The sequence below is a fragment of the Mustela nivalis genome (genome assembly GCF_964662115.1).
Source record: "Mustela nivalis genome assembly, chromosome: 12".
Classification (NCBI taxonomy): domain Eukaryota; kingdom Metazoa; phylum Chordata; class Mammalia; order Carnivora; family Mustelidae; genus Mustela; species Mustela nivalis.
The window spans coordinates 85,569,229-85,596,970 of NC_139031.1; the positions used below are offsets into that span (position 1 = coordinate 85,569,229).

General features: G+C 50.4%; 1 protein-coding gene across 1 annotated transcript in view; it reads left to right on the forward strand.

The window, feature by feature from the left end:
• CDHR3 (cadherin related family member 3) overlaps nt 1-27,408 on the forward strand; it is a 57,448-nt gene extending 30,040 nt beyond the window's left edge. Inside the window, 14 exon segments of the mRNA XM_082692191.1 lie at nt 2,225-2,373; nt 4,139-4,328; nt 9,651-9,822; nt 11,055-11,157; nt 12,043-12,141; nt 13,548-13,774; nt 15,736-15,907; nt 17,552-17,802; nt 19,478-19,659; nt 21,738-21,751; nt 23,388-23,419; nt 25,170-25,218; nt 26,849-27,043; nt 27,046-27,408. Of these exon segments, the coding sequence (XP_082548317.1) occupies nt 2,225-2,373; nt 4,139-4,328; nt 9,651-9,822; nt 11,055-11,157; nt 12,043-12,141; nt 13,548-13,774; nt 15,736-15,907; nt 17,552-17,802; nt 19,478-19,659; nt 21,738-21,751; nt 23,388-23,419; nt 25,170-25,218; nt 26,849-27,043; nt 27,046-27,146 (1,936 nt within the window). The 3' untranslated portion in view covers nt 27,147-27,408.
• Nucleotides 27,409-27,742: the final 334 nt, after the last annotated feature.

Below are 27,742 nucleotides of genomic sequence, written 5' to 3' on the forward strand. Positions count from 1 at the left end.
CTGGGCCCTCGTAGCCCGGTGTTATAGGGGGATGGGCAGTAGGAAGAAGGTGGGGGGATGGGGATGTAATGGTATCAGAGCTTGACCCCGTCGGCTGACCACAGGGACCCTGGCTGTATAGGTCTTAACTGTGGGCTGAGGGTCCCCCCTTTATGTTAAATGTAATTCTATACAAACTTGGGTCTTGGGTCCCCAGACCAAATAAACCAAAGACATTTTGCCTTCTGCCAGGCTCACTATCAGGTGAGCCAAGGAGAGAATGGTGTACCTAAGAGATAGTCTGACTAGTCCCCTCCACAGGACCTGATTTCCCAGAGTGCCAGGTTCGGGGCAGAGGAACCTGCAGAACACCGTGCCCTAAGCAGCTGCTCTGTGGACATTCCCTGCGGTGGGTGGTGGGCGCTGACCCGCGCACTGTATGGGGCGTAGCTGCACCCCTGGGCTCTCCCACTGGAGGCCAGTAGCAGCCCCTGCCTCTGCTTGTGACAGACAGCACAGTCGCTCCCAAGTGAGAACCACTGTCTTGCAAGAAGTCCCCTCCCAAAGGGTCCTCTGTCCTAAGACAGCCTGGGTATCTGGGGTTGTCACCTCTGGTGATGCCTTGTAAGAACTCTTCTCAAACTTTGAAGTGCAAAGTCCCTCGGTCTTCTTGGGAAAACGCGGCTCTTGATTCTGCAGTCCAGAGCTGGCCTGAGTTCTGCGTTCAGATCCAGAATCTCCAAGGGGACCTGTGAGACATGCAGGGACCACACTGGGAGCAGTGGGGCCAAGGGGTGAAGGTGGCACAGGAGCCGTAGCAGTCTCTGTGTTCGAAGTCAATGGAAGCCACTCAAAGTAACCAAAGAAAAGATAGAACATGTTAGAAACAGAGGCTCTCACATCAGGAACACAAGGGCTTAGTACAGCTCTGGGAGCTGAGACTACCTCCCTCTCTCCTCCTGCTCTGGGTTTGGCTCCTGCCACCCCTGCCTCCTTGGTCCCACTCCCCTTTGTCTACTCCTCCCGCACAATGGGCCACAGACCAGATTCACCGAGAAAGGAGTCAGGCAAGTAAGTGGATCAATGGGCAGCGTCAGGGGGGCACTGGGTGGCCTCTTGGCCTGAACAGGATTACTGACCCCCACAGTGGAGTGCACCGATAGGAGGTCACCTCAAGAATGGGTCACCTCAAGACCCAGAACCCAGGCAGGAACCCCGGTGAGGGAGGGCCTGGTCGCAGCCTCCCTCGGCCTGCCTCGGTCTGACATTAGCTGGACATTCCCTCTCCCTCTCCTTTCTCTTCCCTTTGGTCCCATCTACCCTGCGAGAAGCATGAGACAGAACTGCAGAAAAATCCTGACCTCACCAAACGAATGAGATATAACGTTTCCTTTTTAAGGAAGGGAAAATCCAAACCTTGGAAACTGGTAAATCGGGGGGTGATGATTTATCCCACTGAAATGACTTTCCCTCAGCAGAAGGATTTCCTGCAGGATTATTCTAAACAATAAGCCTCCCTTGGTGCCTTCAAAATTACTCAATTTACCCAAGTCGTGTGGTTAAAACTTGGAACCTATCTGCCTCACTATCATCCCGTCCCCAGAGCAGGGGAGGTCTGAGGAAGATGGGTACGTTGGCGATTTGGGGTTATCTCCTAAGAAGTCACCGTCGGAGGGCAGTGACCTTGGCGTCTCTGTTCAGAGAGCTGACCTTACGAGAAATGCAACTCAGGGAGGTGTGCAGGTTCTGTGCGTCAACTCTGCTTCTGCAGGCAAGACAGAACAAAACGAAGAAGACAGAGAAGAAATAAAAGTACTTATCGTTTATTGACCATCGCTTCTGGTGGCAGCCAGGGGATGGGCCAGGGACCTGGGTCCAGATGGATTTTTAAAATCACTCAGGGAGCTTTTGCACAAGAATCGGAGAGGGAGAGAAGGGGGCCGGATCGGCCAAGCATCCCGATTAGAAAAGACGTTAACGCCCAGGCCGTTGTGAATCGGCATCAGGCCTGTGTGGCGTCGGAGGTCGAGGCCACTGTCCATGGTAGCAGCAGCCGCGGGGACGTGATCTTTGGAAACGCAAAAGCCTGTCCCCCCTCCTTTCAGCGGTGACTGCTTTCTCAGAGCCTGCGGATGCAGCTTCAGAAGCTCGGGGCTATATTTAGCGCAAACCAAAATACCCACCCCGCAGACTCCACCCTCCCGTGCCCCTGAAAATGAGCTGTGTCTGCTGTATTTCTGCTCAGCCTGGCGCGAGTGTACACGATCGCCGAGGAGCTGGCTTCAGGCACCATTGTGGCCAATGTCACCGCGGAGGACCCCGACGACAAGGGTTTCACCGGCTTCCTGCTCTACAGCATCACGACTGCTAACCGCTATTTTGTGATCAACCAGTGTAAGTTACACACACACACACATACACACTCACCCTCCTGTGCATCCTTTCATTCAGCCATTTGGATTCTTTCACAAATATTTCATCTGTCTTCTGTTCTGGGGCATGCCCTTCTGTAGAGAATATCGTAACACATCAGGGTAACGGATGCATTAAAAGCAGCTGGGATAAAGATCGGGGAAACTGAACAGGGTCCCAAGGTGACCAGCTATGTCCCTCCTTCACCTTCGAAGCAGGTGTAGGAATGGGTGAGTTCACTACCCTAAGGGTACCTGGGAGTCTCCTGACCGACACTGTCTACAAATAAACAGGACAGAAGCCATGTGTGTAAGTTTAAAGTCCAGTAGCTGCATTTTTAAAAAGTAACAAGAAACAGGTGAAATTATCTTCAATAAGGCAGCTTAGTTACCCCAACATATCCAAAATATTGTCATGAAGTGTAACAAATATCTTAAATTTATTAATGACGTATTTGACATTATCATTTACTGTATCAAGTCTGTAAGTTCGCTGTGTATTTTATAGTGAGCACGCATCTCCGTTTGGACTAGCTACATCTCAAGCGCTGAAACGTGGGGCTAGTGGTTACCAGACTGGACCACATCATTCTAGAGCAATCTGCCGGGCTCCTGGGAGTTATCTTCCCAACTAAGTATGTCCAGTGCAGAGGAGAGCTCTCCCTCCTAGGACAGCCATCTTCTATTGGGGTCTTCCCATATGCTAGGTACTATCTTAAGTGACCCATATATATTCCATTGTAAGTATTCAACTCAGCACAGCAGCCCAATGAAATATTGTAACCCACACTTTATAGATGAGGGAACTAAGGCTAAGAGAGAGACTTGGGCAGGGTAAATGACTTGTCCAAGACAATGACTTGTCTTCAGGGTACGAAGCGGATTCAGACCAAAGATTGTGACCCAAGAGACCACTCCTAGGCAATACCACCTCATAAGTTCCTATCACATTCTTCCAAAATACTTCACTTTACATAATGACTTTGTGGAGGCAAACATTGGACAGTCCCAGAAAGACGATGTGTTATTTGCCCCATCGGCTTTATGGTGAAGGATGCCTGGTCCCAGGAGAGGCAGGCTTAGGCAATAATCGTGCCCAATCTCTGAGCACTGTCTAGTCCTGTCATCAAAGACCTCACTCAGCTAATGGTGTAAGCATGGACAACCATGCTTTAGAATTCTGTTCACACTAGTACTGCAAATGCAACTTTTAAGAAATGCAGTGGTTTGGGGGGGCATCTTTATTAAGACTCTGGTTGCAAGTAACAAAAATGGAGGCAAGCCAAACCAGGCATGAGAGGAGAAAAAACAGATAGGGGAGAACTACCAACAGGATCCTGGCGATCCCGTGAGAACAAGTAGGTGGGTCACTGCAAGGGTGGGGACTGGTGCTGCCCCGCCCACCACAGTGGCAAGAGTTCTGGCCCCCGATCCGTAGCTCCACTGTTAACCTGCCTGGTGAGTCTCGGTGACCTGTTCTCCAGTGAGAGAGCGCAGTGGGTCGAGCTGGAGTCGTCTGTCTGCCAGTCCTATAGCGGGCAAGGCCAACCCTGAAGTTTGAGGCAACCGGTTCTAGAAGGGTCAGGCCGGGCATCCCAATTGATGTCCAATACAGGAAGTTACCTGAGTTTTTAAAAATGTGTCTGCAGAGAGGGTGTTTTCCCTGCAAGCCAGTCCTCACACCGGAACGATCTTTCCAATTGTCTCCAAGTCTCTAAAGAGTCGTGTTCTCACCTTTGCCTTCTCAGTGACAGGTACGATCCACGTGGCCCACAGGCTAGACCGAGACGCAGGTGAATTAAGACAAAATCCCTCCATTTCTCTGGAAGTTCTGGTGAAGGACAGACCCTCGGGAGGTCAAGAGAATCGCATGCAGATAACCTTCATCGTGGAGGACATTAATGACAACCCGGCCACATGCTCCAAGACCTCCTTCAGGTATACTCACGGGCTGGGCACCGCCCCTCCCCTGCCCCGGCGCTCTGTGGGGCCCCAACTCCTCGGCTTCTCTGGCAGGAACCGAAGAATCAGGGGCATCTGGGACATGTCTCAATAACAGAAGCCCACTTGAGGTGTCCAATTTCGGAGACAGGTTTTCCTGTCTTGATTCTTTTCTCTTCCCTCTCTTCATTTTCTTTCTTTTTCCTTGTTTCCCTTCTGCACCTTCGGACTCTGGCAAAATATATATATATTTTAAAAAATTTTTTTTGCTCCCTCCTACAGCATGTTCATCTTTGTTGGTGAAATGTACCACAGAGACTCCCTGGGCTGTGCCTTTTCTTTTTTTATTGCCGCCTGTGTCCAGACGGTGTTGTTCGTTAGCGGTTATAACAGAGACCTGAGACTTAGGATTAGTAGCTAGGAGCTTCTTGAGAAACACATCGCAGTAATAGGAATAAATCACACCATGTGTTTACTTAAAACAAAACAGAGCCTCGAATTCACCTTACACAACTTAAATGCTGGTAAACCAAAGGCAATGGAAAGGGGGAAAAATACAGAAACAAGTTCTTTTGTACATTTTGACCTATGCTTCATGTCACACCTCTTGGGTGTTATTTAAAAATAAAGTCCCTCGTGATTCTGAGTTAATATGCCTTTTGGTGAACAGCACTGTCTCTCTACTAGCTCTTTTGTCTAAATGCCACCCGAGTCGCTCCCGGGGTTGGCTTCGTCTCTGTGGCTTCCTACTTGCTAGTCTCCAGCTTCTCGGGACCACGAAGGGGGCTCCTCGTGAGGGGGGCACCCCACCGTGATGCTGGCTGGAGCGTTCCCTGCGTCTGAAAGAAGGCTCAAGACCAGAGCATGCCCCCCTTTAAGATGCCCCATGGAGAGTCTTCCTCTGAGGTGTGACATTTGATAGGTCCTGCAAGGTCAATTTTTAAGCTCCAGGAGACTCTGGACACAGATCTAATCCACAGTGTGGCCATGCAAAGGACCGTAGGGCAAAGGACAAAGATTGTTGAGGTTTGGCAATAGAACTATGAATTCCTTTATTATGCTTATGATCGTCTCCCTGTTTTCTCAAAGGGCGAGCCCAGCACGATGCTAAAAATCAGTGTGGCCTGGAGTCTGGCAGCGAAACAGTTAAATCCAGGTTTAGACAAACCCTATTTGCCCCCTTCAGATGCAGCTTCCAGACTTCCCCACCCTGCTCTGTGCCCCGGGAGTATGGAAATGACCTACACGGATATGATTGGTTCCCTTCCCCTGTAGCTTCTGCTTGTCCATTGGGATGCCCTAGAGCAAAGGGGAGCGTAAAGTCAGGGTATTTACCCCCCTAGCTCCCTGCCTGTCAGCTGGAGAAGTCCCTCCACCTCTTGAAGTTCCCAGATTGCACACAGCAGTCTCTCTTCTGGCTTCAGGAACTGCTCCCTCCTGGGGCTCCTCTGGGCCAGGAGGAGGTAAGGGAACTCGGCCCTCAGGAGCTCTGAGATACTGCACCATCCCTGGGGATTTCCATAAATACCCCGTGTCCACCTTTGTAATAGCCCTTTACCAAAGCCTCTCCAAGAATCATCCGAAATTGTCATCTGCTTCCCGCTGTGTCCCTGATCAAGTCAGGAAGGGCCTTGACCATGCGATAGGTTTCTATCCCAACCCTAATCTCAAAGTCTGTTTGGTAGGTAGGGCTCGTCGCCGTGGGGTAGTTCAGACGGTGACTTCTACACTATTCCCCCATAGATGGAACCCACCTCTGTTAACCTAGCCTGGGCTCTGGGGATGGCATCGAGATGCTATGCAGAGTCCCACTTCTACTTTCTTTTGAAAATCTAAACCTAGCATTCTTGGGTGGTTCTAGGGCCTGGGGGCATTTCCTGTCCTCCTGCGCTGCCTTTCTAGGCCCTTCTGCTCTTCCTCGTTCCCCTACCCTGAGAGATGGAGGGCATGGGCTGAGGGGTAAGAACTCTGGGAAGCAATGACTGTGAGGACCGTGCTGTCTCCAAGCTTCCTTGTCCATTTCCTCCCCGCCCGGTGCACTTCCGGCATCGTCCCAGCTCCCCTGATGTGTGGCTTGTAGACCCGCATTCCATATTGGTTGGGAAAACCACAGTCTGATGATCCGAGGCTGTCCAGGCCACCCCTTGCAGAGTCCGGCTCTTGATAATCTCTCCAAATTAGCCCTGAAGGTCAATGCCAGGCAGAAACTAGACTAATTGCACGGATCAGTGAAGGTGTTGAACAGCGTTCAAGACCTGCTTCTGCGCTTTTCCAACTTGCATCCTGTGAAAACCAGGATCTGAGGAGGGGCAGATCCTCTGCAGGGGCTCCTTCCTCTGCAGCCTCGGGAGGTGGAAATCTTTATTCCAGAAACCCAGGCTCATTTGCAAACTCCACTGGCTGGAAAACCTGACCCAGCATCACCCACCCCTGACCCAGCATCACCCACCCCCGATTCTTACCACCTTCCCCATTCCCACCATGCCGGAGCACACAGGTGGGTCCAAACCAAACAGAAGAGGACTGACAGCAGCTCTGACAACACATCCCTGAATATTTATTCCTTCTCCAGGGCTTTCGGCATGGTCCCTGCTGGGGAGTTTGGGAGAGCAGGTGGAAGAAAGGGGGAGGGTGCCCGCACCCAGTGGGTTGGAGGCAGGTGGCTGCGTGCCCAGCCCCCACCTGCCCCCATGGATCACACGGGTCCTGCAGACGCTCAGGCCAGCCTGGAGATGGAGTCAGCCCCTAGCACAGAGGACCCTGCAGCTTTCCCAGGCTGGTGATGAATGAGCCCAGGGCCTGATGGAGGCATCAAAGGCACCGAGACAGCCCCTGCTCTGGTTGTAAATTGCCCTGTGCTTGGCTGAAAGCGCTTGGCAAGCTGTTTGTGAGCCAGAGGCAGAGAAGGTCAGCGGGCTCAGACTGCGGCTGGGCCAGTCACCTGTGCGCAGGGAGGGAACGTGGTCAGATGGCCGGGAGCAAGGGCAGCCGGCCTTTGAGGCAGGCCTTGATGAATGAGGGGGAGGGGTTTTCCAAGTTATGCAGTTTGGGGGGAAAATACCAAGCACCAGGGAGGAAAAAATGAGAAGAACGTGCTAGGCAGCCCTGAGAGGCGCAGTGCCTGAAACGTCTGGCTGCAGGATGTGGGATTCGTGGGAAGATGGAGCACTGTGGCTCCCAGAGTCCGAACCAGGGTCTGGATCCCCCAAACCATCTGATATAATAAATAATACTGGTTTTATTAGGGGGGGCACTTCTTGGGAAGAAAATGGGGGAGAGTTAGACAAGGCTGGGAGAGTCATGAGACCACAACCCAAGACTGGCCTCAGCGAAGGGAAGTGGGAAGGAGGGTGGGCAGAAATGTTCTAGCGTGCTGTGTCGGCTCTGGAAGGTTCGGCGAGGCATCAAGGGGTCCTAGTGCCAGAGTCAGCTGTCCTCAGACAGGAATGAGCCTGCCTTAGCATCTGTGACTCCTGGTCGCAGGCACATGGCCTCACTGCCTATGAAGCTGTGAATTTCAGAGCACAGCAGCCTAAGGTCTGTGGTCAGCTATGTTCCTTGTTTGAGGGTCTTCTGGACACATTCTCGTGGCAGCCACGATGCATTTTCATAAGAGATAACTGATTGAGGTAGACAGCAAAAACCAAACCACACACCAGCCACAAATTCCTCAGCCACACTGTTTCTCCCATCAAGGGATGGGTTTTTCTTTCTACTCCTTGGATCTGAACCTGATTGTGTCAGTTGCTTTGGCCGCTGGAACATTCACAGATTGGATGCAGCCCAGGCTCGAATGATGCGTGTACATGGGACTCCTTCTTTTGCTACTTTTGGGAACCTGAGACGTCCATGCAAAGAGCCTGGACCCATCTCATGGAGGGTTATCGGCAGCAGGAAGCAGAGGCCTCCTGCCGACCCGCCACCAGACATGTGACCAAAGCCATCCTAGACCAGCCAGACCCAGCCGAATGGCCAGACAACAGAGACTAGAAGCAAGTGAGACTAGAACCCAAAGAACTCATGGATAGCCCTTAGTACTGCAAGAAATAACAAGTGCTCTGTTTTAAGCCACTACGTTTTAGGCTGGTTTGTTATGAAGCAAAGGTGACATGATTTATGTCTAGTTTAAAGATGGGAAACCCGAAACGTGGGGGCACAGTCAAGTCCCTGAATGAACGGAAGCCTGAAGGGATTAGTCACACTTCCTTGCCCCACCACCTTCCCCGCACCTGCCCCACCCCCCGCCTTCGCCCGCGTCCAGCGTGGCTGGACCAGATGGCTCCGGGGTGCGGGCAAATTTCCTCATTTGTGTTACTGGAGTCAGCTGAGGTTGGGACCCCCGAATTCCACCCTTAATGAAGCTCTCTTGGGGGCCCTTTTGGGATGTCAAAGCCATTAAAACACAAGGGACAGAAATCCTGAGTTGCAAAGCATGTGAGGTGAGGTGGGTAGGCACCTGGCAATTTTCCCTAACCAGGTCCTAAACCCCTGGTAGGCAGGGCAGGTTTTCTGTTTCTCATTTATCCTTCTTCACGGCTGTGCTAGTCTCCTAAGTCACCATTCACTCAATCGACGGACATTAGCGAGCCTGCCAAGAACAGAGCAGACAGATTTCTGTCCTCCTAGAGCTTACTTTCCGGGGGGGGAAGCAGGAGACAAATGGGATAAATGAGTAACTGTGTAGTAGATGGGAAAAGGATACGTGCTAGGAATTTAAAATAAACGGTGGGGGGGTGGGGAGGGAGCAAGGGGCAGGAGCAGCTGATATTTGAGAGAAGGGCCCCAGCCTGGCTGCCTGAGAAGGCAACATTGATTGAGACTCCAGAAAGTGGTTGAGCAAGCCGGGTGGGCGTTTGCGGGGAGAGCCTTGCACAGCTAGTGGGATGGCCTGAGCCCAGACTTCCGGGAGCACCGGGGAAGAATTCTAGAAGCACTCGCAAGTCCGGTGGCGGGAGCCAATAGGGAGCATTGTAGCGAGCGAAGAGTACAGACAGGCGAGGCGAGGCAGGGCGTGCACATCTTGAAGAGCCTCTAGATCAAAGCGAGGACTTGGAGTGAAGTAGCAGCCATTTAGGATTAGGAGCAGAGGAGTGGCGTGACCTGACAACATTTTAACGGGATCCCTTTGGCTGCTGTGTTAAGAAGAGTCTGAAAGGAAGCAAGGGCAAAGCAGGGAACCCATTAGGTGATGACTGCCGTCACCTTGAACTAGCTTTGAACTGAAATTAAAAGCAGAGGTGTCTAGCCTAGGGCCTATGTCAGGAAGAACACTCAATCACCATTTGTTGGGGAAAATATTGAATCGTGTCTTTTCACCAGCATTATGGTGCCTGAAAGAGCAGCCAAGGGGACGTTGCTTCTGGACCTGAACAAGTTCTGCTTTGATGATGACAGCAAAGCACCAAACAACCAATTCAACTTCACCACGCCATCTGGAGTGGGGAGCAGCGGCAGATTTTCACAGGATCCAGCTGGCTCTGGGAAAATCGTGGTCAGTGAATGGTCATTGCATCATTGAAAGGGCATCGGGGAGGCTGGTGTAACACGCATAGCGCTTTTGCTGCCCCGTAGAGGGAAATATCCAAGGTAACTCCCTCTCAAAGCGACTGTAATTGACAAACTTAATAGTGACTCCGTTTTCCCCATTCGCTCTTTATTTTACCCAAGTTCCAGGAATCATTTGTTATGCAGAGTTGTGCCTGGGGTGCTAAGGACTGGATGCTTTCCTGCAAAGCTTGCAGCTGGCGTGCCTGTTCCGTGTGCCCCTCACGGTCACGGTCACGCTAGCACTCTGGGCTCCAGCCCTTTGGTTTACTTGAGTGCTCGTCTCTGGCCCAGAGGGGTGTGAGGGGAGAGAACGTCCAGCGCCTTGACTGTGGGACCTGAGGGAGTAGGGGTGTGGAGATGTCCCCCTCTGCAGCATCTCCACAGGGGCACAAGAACAGAATTGGAAGTCGGAGGGGCATGAAGGGCAGGTCCCAGGGAGCTGTGCAAGACCATTACCTATAGGGCTCCTGCTGGAGGCTGTTGGGAAAGGAGGAGAGGGAAGTGGAAGGGCAGAGCGGTCTGGGAGGTGGGGGGAGGTCTTTGCATCAGGGATAGAGAGCCTCAGAGAGAACAAGCAACCCACTAGGCATTCTCTCCACACCCCCCATCTCAAGCCCTTCTTCCACCCCCAAGAAAGACTTAACAATTTTATGCACACATGTCAACTAAAAAATAATTTCTATTTATTCTGTTTAGGAAATTAATACATCTTCACTGCAGAATGTAGAAAACACAGAACAACATTACCATTCAATGTTAACCATTATTAACATTTTGATATGTTACCCTCTTGTCTTCTTCCCTATGCATAGATTTTTATGTATATTACATACACATATGCATAAATATTTTAAAGGACAATATCCCTACCTATAGGATTCTATATCATGCTTCTCTTCAACTAACCTGAAGTCTTGAGCCTATGCTGTTAGGCAATAGTGCCTGATGAACATCTTGAAACATAGATTCTTTCTCCTGGTAAATTCTTTTGAATAAATTCTCTAACAGTGGGGAAAGGTATGGATGTAACTTGTTAAAACTCCTCTTACATGCAAAATGCATCATCGGAAAGGTTTTGCAATTTACATATCCACTAACAGTCCATGTAAGTGTCTCTGTCAGTTAAGTAAAAGGATTGTTTATTCTGTGTAATATGATATCTCTGTTTTACTCTAGTTGATTGGTGACCTAGATTATGAAAATTTAAGTAATCTAGCAGCTGGCAATAAATACACCATGATAATCCAGGTGCAGGACGTTGCCCTTCCTTACTATAAAAGCAAGTATCATTTTGATTTATTTCATGAAGCATCTTTGAGTAGCAACAGCTAAGCTGTGTCAGGCAGCAGTCAGTATTGGGCTAGGCATTTGTGTTCAAAAGCAGACTTCAAAAACCCGAACACTTGGGAATCCTGTCCTTTGCCAGACACTTTTGATCTGTCTCTGGGTCCTTTCTTCGGTGTCACCTAAAATCGCAAGGATCTGCTGCCCCTCCGGCCCCCTCCCCTAGTAGTGCTCGAACGCAGAACCTCCCTTTCTTGGCTCAGTTTCAACACTAAGAGCCTTTTAAGGATCTTTCCGTCCGGCTTTTGTCTTGCCCCTTTCCAGGGCACCCTCCACGTTCCGACAGTGATTTTCGGGAAATGCAAATAGCATTATATTACTTCCTCTCTGCAAGCCCTCTGAGGGTCTCCCCGCAGCTATCAAGTTCAAGTCCAAACTCTGGCTTGGCACACAAGGGCTCTCATCTCTGGCCCCTGCCTAACTCTCTGGCTTCAGCTCTGGTTGCCCATCTCTGAGCTCCCCTTTTCCCAAACCGCAATCTCCCGGAGACAGTCCTGCAGTTCTCGACCTCGGTATCCTTGCGCATGCCCAGAACCACCCCGCGCCCCTGTACCCCGGCTCCACGCTGGCCCACGTGTGTAACCCTAAACATCCCTATGAGCCAGCTTCTTGCCCTTCCTCCGGTGTCCGCGGTGACCTGCACCCGTGTTCAGCCAAAGGTGCTAACTACTCTAAGCATCGTGAAGGCAGGACCCGTGGGTCTTCTTCACCTTGTATCCCCTCCGTTTTGCACGGAGCCTGGGACACAGAAGGCTCTTTCAAAATGGTGAATAAATAAATGTGTGTTGCAATTTAATTTTTTCCCTGTGTCTGCTTTCAGACAACATCTACATTTATATCTTCACAAAGCCCGAAGACGAGTTTCCTCTTGCCTTTGACAGACCGTCCTACGTATTTGAGGTGTCAGAATTAAGGCCAGGTAAGGAGGCGACAGGACACCGAGGGCAGCGCTGTCCACGGGCTGTCATCCACACACGCCTTCCCCGGAGCGGAAACTGCCTTCAGCTCAGGGGCCCTGAGAGCGCTTGCACACGGCAACTCACAGCTCATTCGTGTTTATTGCATCTCTTGTTTCTTTTTAAATTGTCCTAACCGCTGAGGAGCTCTTCAGATGAAACCTAGATTTTGAAAACTATTGTTTAAGCCGTGTTTCTCTGAATCCCTGATTGCTTCCTTGACTGCGTGCCTGATTCCTCTCATCTTCCCTTTATGTGGCCTAAGTTCTCCCTCGGTCTCCACTGTGATTTTTATCCTGCTCGAGCAGAGAATTGAAATGTAAAAATAGAGAACAGATTTCCCATTTGTAGATTTCCTTCATTTAAAACAACATAAAGATTCTCGCCCATAGCGGGAATCCCTGGAGGCCTCTATTGTGCCCTCTGTCGACATCTCAGTTTCTGAAGGTCCTTCCTCTCTTCCAGCTTCCGTGAGTTCCCATCTCCCCTGACTTCAAAGGGAGACCGTTACCTCCAGTATAATCCCACTTCAGTCCTGCTTTTGATCCTTTACCCATGGATACTTGGATACTTCCTCTTCTTCTCTGTTCAGCCAACCAACCCAAACACTCCCTCGACAGTGATCTCTTCTCCATATTATTACTTGTCTTGAGGATGGTCTCCATTTCCTGGTTAAGTTTTAAACAAAGTGCAGAAAGTCTCTGATGAGAATGCTTTTAATTCCTTATACCTTATCCAGTGGCTACCAGACGCAGTAGTCATTGGCTTCTCATGCTTCACAGATCATATTGGGATTTGGGGTCGAGCACTTAACCCTGGGGCTATACAGTTAAATAAGAGGTTTCTGCCCTTGAGGAGTGCAATGTACGAGAAAGATCTGTGAGAAAGATCTAGAAGGGGCCAGCTAGAACTCCAGCAGCCCCACCAACAGACATTATCAAATAAGCAAAATGGAACAGCCTCTAAAAGTCTATAGTCATAGCTGCCAAACCCTTTTAAAAACTTTCTTTATCATCTTGTTCATGAGAGTAATTCACACTCACTACAGATCATTTGAAAGAGACAGCGCGGCATTAGACGACACTGCTTTGACCAGAGCAGGTGTGAGATGTTCTCTGCGGTGTTGCTTATGATCACGTGATAACTGGCTTGCTTGGAGTCTGTAGAAAGGCTTGGCTCATAGAGCCAATACCTGGTGTGTATTCATTAGCATAATTTGATTTTAATAGAATTGAAGACATATACAGAATTTGAACAGGAGAGAGACCTCCAACACTCTGTCTGCCCGTGGCAGTGGGAGTGTGGGTTCCTGTTGTTTCTCCTCCCCCTCGCCTAAGCGGGACTAATCTCAGGTTCTTTATTCTTCCAGCTCGAACCCGGGTTGGACTAGTGCACGCCACCGATCAAGACTTCCCCCAGAGCAGAGTCGTGTATTCCATCTCCACGGGAGGAGCCGGCCTCCAGTACCCAAACATATTTTGGATCGACCCCCATACAGGAGAACTCCAGCTGGTGACGAGAGCAGACTACGAAACAACCCCCAGCTATATTCTCAGAATCCAGGCCACCAATGGCGAGGACAGCAGCTCAGTCACTGTGAGTGGGGCCATGGGTGTGTTCACACCAGCCCAACCCGTTGACTTAGGATCCTTCTGGCACCTTCCACGTGCAGCTGTAGTGATAAAGAATCTTGACAGGGCACATCCCACAGATGTAAGGGGGAGTGACTCGTGGTGTCCAGGATGCCACACTTGGACACAACTAGCAGGGCTAGGAAATAAAGAATGCATCCATAGGTCCAAGTTTATGGGTGGCTGGGAGGCACGCCAAGATTGATGACCGACCACTGCGAGACCGGCTTCCTCCCATTACCCTTTAGATCTCTCTTCGCTCTGGCAGTGGGCTGGTGGTGAGATGCATGCTTCCAGAAGGGTGGTGTGGTTCTATTGTTAATAGTTCTGCTGTGTTCCCACCCCTCCCCACATCACGTCAGATGGAGTAGACCTTCACAGGATGTGGCTTGACCCAGGGCGGGGCTGCTTCTCAACCGTGGTGTTGTGTATCTGCTTAAATATAGATGCTGAGTCAGCCTGTCTCAGTGGGCCTCGGAATCTGCATTTCTAACACATTTCCACACTTCTACGGATGCAGCTGGTCCGGGGCCACTCTTTGAGTAACAAGGGCTTAATAGTCTGTGCTGGTTAAAATTACCTGGAGGTGATATGACGGTTGCAAGGACAAAACTGTTTCTTGGTCTTTCCCATTAGTAAAGTGAAGGGACACGAGGCAAAATGAACTCTTGGCTAGCAGCAGGCAGCCGCGTGTGATCCAGAGAACGACTGTTCCGTCAGGAGATGGAGTTCATTTCTCAATTTTGATCCCAATTTTCCAAGGGGGTCTGAGCAAGGCTTATCTTTGTGTCCCACTTTCTCTCTCTCTTAAATGGAGAGTCACCTGATAACCCATCACCTGAACAGTCCAGTTCCTCTGATGACTGGCTTTGAATTAATGGGATATGTTTTTAATGATGTGCGAGGCCCGGCGTTGCTGAGCAAACGGCGTGCTAAGTCGCAGATAATTGTCATGTTTGTTCGGCTGGGTTTTTGAAAAAATGAATGGAGTCCACTTTGGGAGCTAACTGGAGTGAACATTTCAATTTATTCCTGGGCTCAGAAATAGCTGAAATCCCCAAATTTCAAAGGTAGAATGAATACGACTCAAAATTCATAAGCCTTTAAAAAGGGTGATGATCACATAAGTCCCTTTCAGGGCTGACGTTCTAGGATTCCGCGCTGGCAGGCGTCCCAGTCCATATTCCAATTCAGCAGGCATAAAAGACAACGAGGAAACAGAAGAGGCTCACTCCTGTTCGTGGCAGGTTAGGCCACCGGCTTCGTGCCGTGCTCATAGCCCAGGTCACAGATGAGATCCCGGCTTAGCCGGGTCGACTCCTTCTATCCCGGCGCTTCTCAACCCTGGCTGCATATTAGAATCAGCTGGAGAACATTTACAAATGTGCCTGGGCCTACCCTCCTGGGAGTCCAGTTCACCTGGTCTGGAGCAAGCCTGCGAAAGCAGGAGAACCAGTGTTCTATATGCCGAAGTTAAAGACAGAACTTCCAGTTCGAAAGGGCAATGCACAAGGGACGACAGGTGGTCACTGCGAATTCGTCATCATTACTGGAAAAACAGCTCTGCATCCTGGAGGGATGAGCCCATGTTTCTTAGATGCCTGTGGATTGGGGTGGTAAGTGAGTGTGCGTATTTATTATGTACATGAGAGCACACACACTCGCAGAACAGAGGTTAATAGCCCAGGACTTGGAATAGGACTGACCCGAGATCAAATTCCTTGAAATGTGCCTCTCACCAAATGGGACGCCCTGGGGTCCACTACCTAATCTCCCAAAGCCTCAGCTTCCGCATCCGGAGAATGGGAATAACCACATCGTCCAGCTCGGGGGAGGATCCGTGAGAGCCAGGGGAGGGCACCACAAGTACCATAAGTTCTCCGTGAGTGTTGGCTGGTAATCATGGCTGCCTTCTTGCTGTTCTAGGTAACTGTGAACATCCTTGAAGAAAATGATGAAAAGCCAGTTTGTATGCCAGACTCTTATTTCTTGGCCATCCCAGTGGATCTGAAAGTGGGCACGAACATTCAGAATTTCAAGCTGACGTGTACCGACCTGGACTCCAGCCCCAGGTCGTTTCGTTACTCCATGGGCCCAGGTACACAGTTTCCAGGGGTTCTTGGTGTTAGAGGCCTCAGCAGCTGTTTAGGGAGAAGGGGCTGTGCTCACACACTGAATGGAGCAGTGTGTGTGTGTGTGTGTGTGTGTGTGTGTGTGTTTGGGGGGGCAGTATTTTGAATGAGGGAAGCAAGGTTGAGGAACATAATGGTCCCGGACCTCTAAGTCCTCCTGCTTCTCCATCTCACCTAAGTCTTCCCAGACTCCCATCTGTGGTTGTGCAAAGGCCCCAGAAAGAGTGAACCCCACGGATGGCACCCCCCACCCTTCGCAATTCCCACCCACCATAGTGCATGAGTCGTATTAGTATGGTTTAAATTTGGGGGGTCCCCCTCCTCCACCACCTCTTTTCCTGCCAGCCTGCCGTGGGGGCAGGGAATCCCAGTCCTCTCTCTGGATAATAATAGATTAAATAGATCAAATGCATTCTGAAACGTGTCCTCAGGAATTCTCTTTTGCTCCATTCACTTTCTCTCTTTAAAAATATACCACCGTGGGGAGAAAAAAAAAAAAAGAGCACCCCTCAATGGAAATGGGAACAAAATAGCTCATCTAATGAAGGGCTGGGGCCAGAGATTGAAACCCAAATAAGCAGAGCAATTCCATGGAAAAGAGTACAAATCTATCCCGGCTGCCCCAGCAGAGCAGTAACTCCGAGGGTAGGGAGCCTTGTGAGCAGGCTGTGTCGCAAAACCCAGGGGCAGAGAGCGCCTCGGACGGCAGTCGCTGAAGATGGAAATAATCCGTACTGAGAACCCTCGGGCCTTTATGGAACTCCTCGCTGCTAAGGGAGTAAAAATTACATCACCTCCTGCTCCATTTACGGGTTTGCCGTTGGTAATGAGTTTGGAGCCACCAGAGGACTGAGCAGGGGCTGCTTGGGTGGGAGCCTTTCTACCCCGGGGGCTCTCTGAGCTGGGAGGCTTGAGCCCAAGCCGCACTGTGGGGAAGGTGGGTCCAGGGTGGATGCAGGAGGACCTGGAGTGAATTTGACCCAAGGCTGGAGACGCAGCCTCCTCTATCTTCTCCCTGCCGCCCCCCACCCCGCAGGTCTGAGTGTGAATTACACACTATTAGCAAACAAACACTGGCAATGAAGATTGGCTAGAGAGGCTGCCCCAGGACTATTACATCTCCACTTGATGCCCAGAAAGATGGCAGCTATCCTCCTGGGACAGGCATGCTGCTATTCTTTTCTACCTCATTCTTGCTGCAGCCTCACTGTGAGCAAGAGTTTTTGGTTTTGTTTTTTTTTTTTTTTAAGATTTTATTTGAGAGAGAGCATGTGAGAGACAGAGAGAGAGAGAGCAAGCATGAGCAGGGAGAGAGGCAGAGGGGGAGGGAGAAGCAGAGAGTCCGACGAGGGGCTCCATCCCAGGACCCCAGGATTATGACCTGAGCTGAGCCACCCAGATGCCCCACAGGAGCTCTTCTGTTCCCATGAGGTCTCTGGTGTCATTACGGCCCCCGTCACATCACTGACCTGGTTCTGGTGTGTCAGAAACACAGCCAACGACTGAGGCGTGGATGTTTGAGGAAACGATGGAATGCCGTTTTCATCTAAACCCTTTTCTCACTCTCTTTTCTTTCTTTTCCCCAAATCCTTGATTCACACCGCCTTTAGGCAACATCAACAGTCATTTCATCTTCTCTCCCAATGCCGGGTCCAACATTACAAGCCTGCTCCTTGCGACACGCTTTGACTATGCCAGTGGGCTTGACAAGATCTGGGACTACAAACTACTTGTCTATGTAACCGACGACAACTTGCTGTCTGGCAGGAAGAAAGCTCAGGCTCACGTTGAAACAGGGACGGTGACGCTGAGTATTAGCGTCATTCCTCACCCCACCACAGCTGTCACCACAACCCCCAGGGTAAGGGCTCTGGGTCCTTGCGATGCACAGGGATGGAGCCCCTTGTCCCAGGAGAAAGATAGGATGGGCTGAAAAGAGTTGAGGTGCTAGGATGTTGCAAGGAGCGCCAACTATAGGCTGGACTGGAGCAGTCACTGGGTGGTAGACAAAGTTCGGAGTGAGACCTTGGATTCACAGAACCATTAGCATTCCCTGTGTTGTTAAAGAAGAATGTGCACTTCCACACCGACTTGCGACAGATCAGGTATTGACCGTGTATGGCTGGCACAGGAGTCAGTTTTCATAGACATGTGACCAGCAGCTACTGTCTCAGTCGCTTCTGGGCTTGCTCTAAAGAGTCACTGTGAGTCAACGTCCATAAACGCAGCTCTTCTCCACTTCTTTTGAAGAGTCCCTATGCACCAACCTGTACCCTACTGCCCACCCCCACGCCAAAAAAATTCACTGGTTCAATCTACAAATATCAATTCAACACCTATAATACACCAAGCTCTTTGGTGAACAGCCAAAAATGATCTCGGCTGTCACGAGCTCCCAATAGACCAGTGGTGCCTAGACCATCAGCAACAGCATCACTTGGAAACCTGTTAGGAATGCAAATTCTTAGGCCCACCCCCAGAATACTGCCCTTGCGATGATCACCATGACCTCTAGGGTAAGATACTGGAACCTGGAGTCCTCAGTCACGTCCCCAGAACCACTGGATCAGAAATTCCGGGAGTGGGGGCCTAGCAGTCTGGGACTTTAATAAGGCTCCAAGGGGATTCCAACATGCTCTACAGTTTGAGAGCTGTGATCTAGAGAGGGAGACAGATGACAGACAGGTATCCAAATTCATTCATTCACTACAGATCATAGTAGATAGTAGGAAGCAAGCAAGCAGGTGCCCTAGTAAAACCAGTGTGATGAAGGAAGGGAGAGGCTTGGAGTCTGACAATAAGATTACCTCCTCCCTGTCCTTGGAGGGACTCTAGCTCCTGTTCCTAGAAAAGATGAGTCCTTAGCAGGCAGCCCCACACCTGCAGTGTGCTAGAGGAGAAGTCATCAGAATCTAGCTACCTGTGACCAGTCGTCAATTTCTGCTTGTCAGAGTCCTACCATGAGCTGGTCCATGTTCATCTCCCGTGCGTAAGGAGCTGCCACCCTTCTGGGGCTTGCACGACCCAATGGTGACATCTCTCCAGCCCACAGATCTCCATACCTTGTTTGGGTCCTGTCTCCCTCTCTAGAAAGCAGATGCCACGCTTGAGGCTTCCCTGTGCCATTAGCCCCATGTTATCTGGCAGTGCAGCTTGCAACAAGGGAACATGGCAAAGCCTACAAAGTGTTAAAGAGAACAACTTTTGTGGCGCATGCCTTCCCAGTGAGAGACAATGGCTATATTCGTCCCAGGGTTATGCCATGATTTGGCAGGGAAAAAAGCCAATGGGATTTTTAGTGTTTGGGAAGGGGAAGAAAGAGAATAAAAATAGGCCTGGAGTTGCTTTTCAGTTCCCTAAATTTTCTGGGTTTTGATCTCCTGGGTGCTGGGAAAGACTATAAATAAGGGGACGGGTTGAAGCAGCAAGAACTGGGAGCACACAGATGCCCTAGACACTTGACGTGAGAGAGGGCTGATGTCAGAGATGGCTCTAAAACCACCCTCCGTGCACGCTCCCCACCCCTGTCATTCAAGCCCAGGGTCATCTACCAGGTCCTGAGAAAAAACGTCTATTCTCCATCAGCGTGGTACGTGCCTTTTGTCATCACTTTGGGCTCCATATTGCTTTTGGGACTCCTGGGGACCCTGTTCATCCTGTTGGCCAAAGCCATCCACAGACACTGTCTCCGCAAGACTAGGAAGCACAGGAAACTTCCGTAAGTTGTTGGTGGGCTGGGCCCTTTCCACCACTTCCTTTAGGACACCGTTTCCAGCGGTGTCAGGAGAGGAAGGGAAGGAATTGGGATTTCTCTCCAGGGTAGGGAGGGAGCCTAGAGTGAAGGAAGGAGTGGGTGGGGGGAAGGAACCCCAGCTCCCTTCAGTCCTGGTTCCCTCTTCATCACCTGCTGGGCCAGGAAATGGCTCCTTTGGTTTTCCCTGCCACCGGCTCCGGCTCCGTCCTTGATACATTCCCAATGAAACCAGGGCTTCACCCTCCAGTGGCCTTGCCCTGGATAAAAGCTTCAGGGGAAAAAAAAGCCTGGTTGTGAGTAGTGATAGGATATGCTATGCTGGTATTTGCAGAATATCTAAAGGATGGGAGGGAATTAGAGGAAGCACAGAAAACTGATAAGGGATTTAAGCTTTTGGCTCCAGTGACTCATTGGGCTTTGTGACTAAATCATCCTTGTTCATTTGCATGTGACCCCAATCTCTCACTCTCCAGGGCCGGAAGCAGCGGCCGTTTCCCCTCCCTCTTGTTTCCTCCTGCTCACTCACGTGCCTCTTACCAGGTACTCCGCGGAGTGCCTTTTCCTGGCTGAAGTGAGCCACCAGAGTGAAATGGAGAGAGAGCACGTCATTGTTCCGGGCTTCCCCAAGACCCAGTTTCTTGAGTCTCAGAAGCTCCCACCATGACAGCATGATGGTTCTGAGCCTGGGCTTTGGAGAGGGACAAGGACCCGTTTGGATCTGGGCTCACCATTTTCTATATGGCCTCAGATCAGTGGCGACCTCTGTGAATCTCAGTTCCTTATTTGAAAAGTAAACAATCAAATGAGCAAAGGCAAAGGAAACACTTAGCACTGTTCCCGATGTTGAGTAAATGCTTAATATAGTGTTTGTTGGGTCTTGTTGCATTATTTTTTGTGTCTGAGTCCCAGTGAGCTCAGGATTCTAGATTCCAAGTTTAGCTCTATGCCCAGGTATCTCGGGCAGTTGGAACCCAAGTTTTGGCACAACGAGGGAGAGATGGGACTTCCTATACCTTTTAAGGTTATTTTGCCGATTACTGAGTACTGTCGAATAATTTAAAATCTATAGACGAAAAGCCTGTTCAAAAGTATAAGGCATTAGCATAAAGATGTGCATTGCATTTTGCCATATTTATTGGGGAAGTTCGTTGCTATTGGCAACCTTGACTTCAAGGTAAGAAATCCGTGAGCATCTGCTGAAATTAAAAGAGACATTTTTGTTTGGGCTCTACTCACAAATTGATTTGGAAGAAGACATTGGCTCCAAAAGAGTGACACACACGCTTGTGAGGATGGTTGGTGTTCCACAACGAGGTTTGGACAGAAGTTCTTAAAGGAAGTCATCCACTAGACACCATAACTCTCACGTAATTTGTGGTTAGGTGTACCTTGACCCTGGTTGCCTTGATTTACATTCTAAATATTAATTGTTTCCGCCATGGTTGACTTAAAGAAGAAAAACTGGCTAGTAATACAGACTCAGGCCTGGCCTCTCTGGAAATTAGGTGAACTATATGGCAGCCAACGTTTGTCCAACAGCAAAGAAGATAAGAGAATTGCAAAATTATGGAACCCAGGGTTATCCCAAGAAGGGGTTTAGTATCCTAGCCCAGGTCTTCGTGTTATAGGAAAACAGGGTTTATGCCAGCTTGGAAGGTTCTGCTGTGGGCCAAGCCTTCTGCTCAAGCTGGCTACTGGGGAGGAAAAGGAGGCAGGCAGATTTGCTGGGCGCGCTGGCCATGCCCTCCTCACCTGTGCTGTCAGAGGAAATACTTTCCCTCAAGTTCGATAAGGCAGTAGTTTTCAAACTTAGCCAACTCCCAGAACCTCTTTAGTTCCCACACCAATAGTGATGGAACTGCTCTGTTTGGAGCACGGGTGGGAGCCCAGCCTTCACTTTAGTCCCCAGGCCTGGCCCCTCTTTTAATCAGTCCCTGAATCCCAAGGAACACAGTTGCCCCAAAGGCCCCAAGTTATTACACGTGAACGAGAGCAGAACACTCTCGGGCTCATTCTTGTCCATCTCTCATTTTTCCCCATAGGGTGAAGAGAGGAGGTAAGGACCACGCCGATTCCCTCTGACTGTGGCGGCTGCTGTTGTTGGGGTTTTGCCTATTCTCTTGTACTAATCAGAAGAATTCCAACTCAGCAGAGAATCGGGGTGTAGTTCTGTCTCAGGGCGTTTTCAATCATGTCTTCTGCGGCTGAAATGACGCAGAGGTCAGATGTCGCCAGAGAAAGGGCAGGGCAGGGCACACGGTGCCATGTGCGCACTCGGATCTCTCCTCTGAGTCCTGCCTGGTCCCTACCCGGGATTGCCTTCTTCCAGCGGAACGGAGGCACGTGAGGTCTGTTCCCTGCCAAGCGGGCCAGGAGTGAAGAATTCTGCATGAGTGAGACACAGACAGTATCTACTGGCTGTTGCACTTGGAGGGGTGAGACGGCGCCGGAGGACAGCGAATGCTCTGCATGGGACAGATGCCTCTTTTGCAAGAACAAATAACACTTTATTCCCAGATTGTAACAGATTTGATCATTTTCACAAGTTATTTGGGTCAGGCGAGTGGGAAGGGGGGCGGGGTACAGCTAGATGGGCAGCGAGAGCTGAGCCGCTGGTGAGTTGAGCAAGTTCCCCCCTGAATAAGGACACCAAGCCTAGGGGGATGATAGATCCAGCCCCGAAAGTTGCTGCCTTGAGGGTAACCCAGGCTATGGAGAAAGACAGGACAGAGAATTGGGAAGTGTGTTTAAAAAAAAAAAAAAAAAAGCTTTTTTTTTTTTTTTAAGATTGTATTTACTTATTTGAGAGAGAATGAGAGAGGAGTAGGGTCAGAAGACAAAGCAGACTCCCCACTGAGCAGGAAGCCTGGTGTGGGACCTGATCCTGGGACTCCAGGATCACGACCTGAGCTAAAGGCAGTTGTTTAAGTGACTGAGCCACCCAGGCATCCCCAAAAAGATTGTGTTCATCACTCAATCCATAGGCATGCCTGGCTGATGTGCACAAGGCACTCAGTGGGGTTAGAAATTTGACTATAATGGTGTTGATCACATCAAATGAAAAGATTTTAATGAGGTCTTCGCAGACTGTTGCCCACCCTAGTTACTTTCTAAAAAGGGCACGGGGAACAGAGGCAAGGAATCCTCACAATATGAACAAATGTATCAACTGGATCTTTCTTTCTTATCTTTCCGTGAAAAGCTTATTACCCAGGTCCAGTAATAGGAGTAAATTGGGAAAAGAGTAACATTCCCCCCAAAAATTCTGTACATTATTATATGAGTGTGCATGTGTGTGCATATTTTTCTGAGAAAGTAGAAAACTGTCAATAAACATTTCTACAGACAGGGCACCTGGGTGGCTCAGTGTGTTAAGCCTCTGCCTTTGGCTCAGGTCATGATCTCAGGGTCCTGGGATTGACCCCACATCGGGCTCTCTGCTTGGCGGGGAGCCTGCTTTCCCCTCTTTCTCTGCCTGCTGCTCTGTGATTTCTCTCTCTCTCTGTCAAATAAATAAATAAAATCTTAAAAAAAAAAAAACAAAACCACATTTCTACAGACAGAGAATTGCTTGTTGGGTCTGCAATACTAGGTTCAAAGCCTGTTGAAGAGAAATCCCATTGTAGAGGTAGAGTTTTAAGGTCAATTTAGTGTCCAAGGAGCTTCACTTCTATCTGTTCTACTCCCTGCAGAAATGAAGGATACGAGGCCCGAGGTTTTGGTGGTAAGTGCGGGTGGCTGCGGGACCCCTGGCTTGGGTAACATGTGGTGGGCCCCTCCCGTCCCCTCTCGGGCAGAGTTTGCCGCAGCCTCACGGACGTGTTTATCATTCAGGAAGACGCCTACATTTGGCCACTGGAACAGATTGCTGTGTGACGGGCCCCTGATAGAATTTGTTCCCTCCACTGAACATGTCTGCTGATATATTTGCAGAAGAAGTGGATTTCATAAATATTGAATAGTGGTGTTTATTATCTACACCAGCTCCCCAGGAGAGTGAGTTGGGGGGAGAAGAGCTTAAAGACCAGAACGGGAGCCTCAACCTTCGGTGGGATTGATTTTTTTTTCTTTGCTGTTCCACAACCTCGTGGAAAAGCAAGGGAGATGGGGCGGTGCTTGGGCCACAGGTCCGCTCGGCTGGCTTGGCCATATGACCTTGCAATCTCCCTCGACCTGTTTAAGCCTTGGACTCCTCACCTGTAAGATGGGCGTGAGAACACCCGCCCTGGGGTCGCAGGTGAAGAACTACCTTGCAAGCTGCTGAGAATCACACAAATGCCAAGGTTTACAAGATAGCTGGAGAGTCTCCTCCGCACCCCCCAACGCTAACCTCCTGGCCTTCCTTTACTGAACCTGATCTGCCCACTGGGAAGTGACAGAACTTGAAGTGACCCCCCCAGTCTCCCTCACCCCCTGATAATAAGATTCTGTTATGATCCGAGACCCATAAATGGGGGGAATGAGATGTACAATGATGAATGCTATTCTGTGCTTCAGCATTTCTGCTTCAGGTCAGGCACCTAAGTGCGTATCCAGATGAGCCTGTCTACACTCGGGAGAAAGGGGATCTCTTAAATCCCTTGGTGATGCCACTCAGAGAGCACCTTAGAAATATGTACTACTAAATTAATCAATTAAATAAGCAAATCTCCATGGCCATAAAAAGTGTTGAACTCTTTGCATGAATAAAACCCATATGGTCTCCATTTCCTCTGTCGTTGGAGTTGGGGAGCTGTGGACCAGTCCGTAGATGATGGCTGGTGGGATGAGAGCTGGGGTGGAAAGGCCCCCTAGACACCAAATACCGTCCTCATTAGCATGCTAAAGAGGGGCAGCTCCGGAGGGTACATTGTGAGGGAAGGGAATGTTTCCATGGGGACAGAGGTCGAGTCCCGGGAGGGTGGCACAGAGAAGGGGGGAAGGCAGGGAGCTGGAGCCCAGGGCGTAGGGAAGGCAGGCCCGGCCCAGATGCAACACTGTGTTGGCCTAGGCAAGGGGACACAGTCAGAGCCCACAGGTGGGAGCACGTGAGTTTTCCATTCTGCCTGCCTTGCCTGCTTGTCTGACAGATCCCACTGAGGCAAAAGGGGTCTCAGCCAAGGTTGTGTGGCATTTCTGCTCTTCTTTCTGTGCAGCTTAGGTAATATTTACTTGGGATGCTTTCCTGCCTCCCAAGCTGGATTAGATGTCCTCCTGCTCCCCCCTCCCCAGCACGGCAGAGTCCTACGGTCCACTTTATTACCCTATGCTATGCACCTGTTGGCAGGCGCTCCCCTGATTGCAAGCTTTGTGCACACAGCCCCCACGCCTGTCATGTTCACTGTTGGGTCCCCAGCATCGAGCACGTGCCTAGCGAGTAGACAAGGGTCAAGAAGGCCCTGGGTACAGAAAGCAGCCAGCTGTGATGATGAGTGGCCTGGCCTGGCGGGGTGTGTGTAGAGTTGGGCTTCAAGCTGTCTCTTTCTCCTCCTTAGGAAACAATCCAGATGAACTCTGTCTTTGATGGAGAAGCCATCGACCCAGGTAATGAAGTGGCAATGCTGTCCCTCCAAAAGGTGTTCTCTATAATGCCGGTGGGTAAAGTCATGGAGGGACCCTATCCAAGGTCCTGCCTTTGACTCTGTTTATCCCTCCTTTGGATGAAGTTGCCTGACCCTTCTGGCGGTCACCCTGGGGGGAGATGGCCTCGGAGCTGGCAGATGCCCAACCACGGGATCTCCACGGAAAGCACCCCGCCCCGGCTGTCCTCCCGTCCTAAATGGCAAACCTGCTCAGGGGACTGGTGCCTTCTGCCTGCCCTTTGGCGCGACCTCCTCCCCCAGTCCTTTCTGCATGCTCCTAACCCCGTCCCATGGGCGGCGAGCGAGATGGAGCAATGGCACGCTTGGCTCCCTCTCCTCCTAGATCAGGGCCAAGAATTTCTTCTCGGTCTGCAAGATGAACATAAGGTAAAGCTGGCCCCTAGCACTCCCCTCACCCCCATGAAATCAGCTCCAAATTTAGCTCCTTTACACACATCCCTCCACTCACAAAGGCTCAATTATAGATGTGAATAAAGGGAAGGAAACCAAACTCGGGAGGCAAGGGTGTTGGCACGTTGCCATCCTCACACACAAGCCGCTCGGTCCTTCTCGGAAGGATGGCTCCTCTCCAGGAGAGGCTGCTGCTGCTGCTGGAATTAAATTTCCCTCTATTATTAGGTACTTGTTACCATAATGTGCCCACATTAGCATAAGTGCTGGTGGGATCCTCTGCCGAGAGGCCACTCATGCCGCACGGAAATGACAAGAGCGGAGGGTGGCCTGAGACTCCGTCTCCTGGGGCCAAAGCCCGGGAGCCCACGGCTGTTATCTACATGTGTGTGCTTGAGAGAAGGGGACAAGAAAGAGAGGCGCCAAGTGCACTATGCGAACAGGCACACCAATTAGTGTCTGCCGCTCTGACTCCGCCAAGATGGCTTCTCTGCACCAGCTCCGTGGCTGTGCCTCCAGATGCCCGCTAACCCAACAGACATCAAAATCAGAGTCTCGTTCTCCTTACCCTGGGGACTTCCTTCTTATACCTGGGATTCACGGGGCTTTAAAACAAACCCATCAGGGTGCCTGGGTGGCTCCGACGGTGAAGCATCTGCCTTCGGCTCAGGTCATGATCCTGGGGTCCTGGGATCGAGCCCCGCTTCTGGCTCGCTGCTAACCGGGGAGCCTGCTTCTCCTTCTGTGCCCCCCCCCCCCAGCTCAGGCTCTCTTGCTCTCTCTCTCTCTCTCTCTCTCCAAAAAAAAAAATAAAATCTTTTTTAAAAAATCAAAACATAATTAGGAACCCCATTAGAAAACTGAACTGAATTTATCCAATATGGACGTGGAATTCAAGATTTATGTGGCTTTCTAACCCTGCAACCAGGAGCCTGTCCTAAGCCCATCTACCCAGGGAGGTGTGATATTTGCTATCCATGTGGTCAGAGTCCTGAAGCTCATAGAAAGGGCAGGCTGGTGAAGATCGTGCCATTCACGGGCCTGCTTCCTCTCTCCACAACTCGCCCCTCCTCATGCCTTTCCCCTTCCCCTGGGGTTAGAAGGGAGTGGGGTGGACGTGGGGGAGGACAGCATTTGAATGCCCTCGTTTATGGGGTGGTTATATATTTTTTTTCTCCTAGTTACTGGGGCAGTATATGAATTCAACTCAAACACGGGAGCCAGAAAGTGGAAAGATCCCTCAACCCAAATGCCAAGATGGAAAGAGCCTGGCCCCCAGGGAGCTGCTCCCAATAGAGTTGTTGCTGGGGAAGGGGCCAGGCCACTGAGGAGCACCAGTGAGCGACACGGGCTGAGCAGCAAAGCCCCGGCTGAGGACAACCCAGTTCCAGAAACCAGGATGCCAAGCCCGGCACCCCAAAGAGCAGAAACCCAGCCCTCACGGTCAGGACTTCCCCCAAACTGCACCCAAGAAAGTAAGGGGTATCTGGGTGCAGGTCCCACATCGCAGCATGGGGGAGGGGAGTTGAGTGTCCCTGGGAGACTGCCTCTCCCTAATTCCCACGTGGGCAGGGGTGGGAGCACCAGGGGTGAAAACATGGGCTGAAGGACTCGGAGAACCAGGGCCCCAAATGGGATGTTTAAAACACATGTAGTTGCTTTTTTCTGAGAGAGCATGGGAGAAATTTCTTTTGGGTCTCTGTCCTCTGATCAGATAAACTGTTAACTTTTGGATGTGGAATCGTGTTTCTTCTTCGTGTTGACTGCTGGGAAGCTCTGTAGGAAGCACTCAGGGACTTCCTGATGAAAACACAGAGGGCTCCCCTTCCAGTGGGTTTCACCACAATCCCCTGCCCTTAGTGTAACACCGCTCCGATGGCTTCCCTGATGAACACACCCAAAGCCACACATCTTCTTAAGTCACCTCAAATCTGTTTCAAAAGAAGCAAAGCAGTGAAAGAAAAACAGACGCATAAATAATGAGATATTCATCTGGGAAGATGAAAACACAATGAACACCTTCTTGTATTCTTTTTTTATGGAGGTATGACTTATAGTCAGTCAAGTGCACAGAT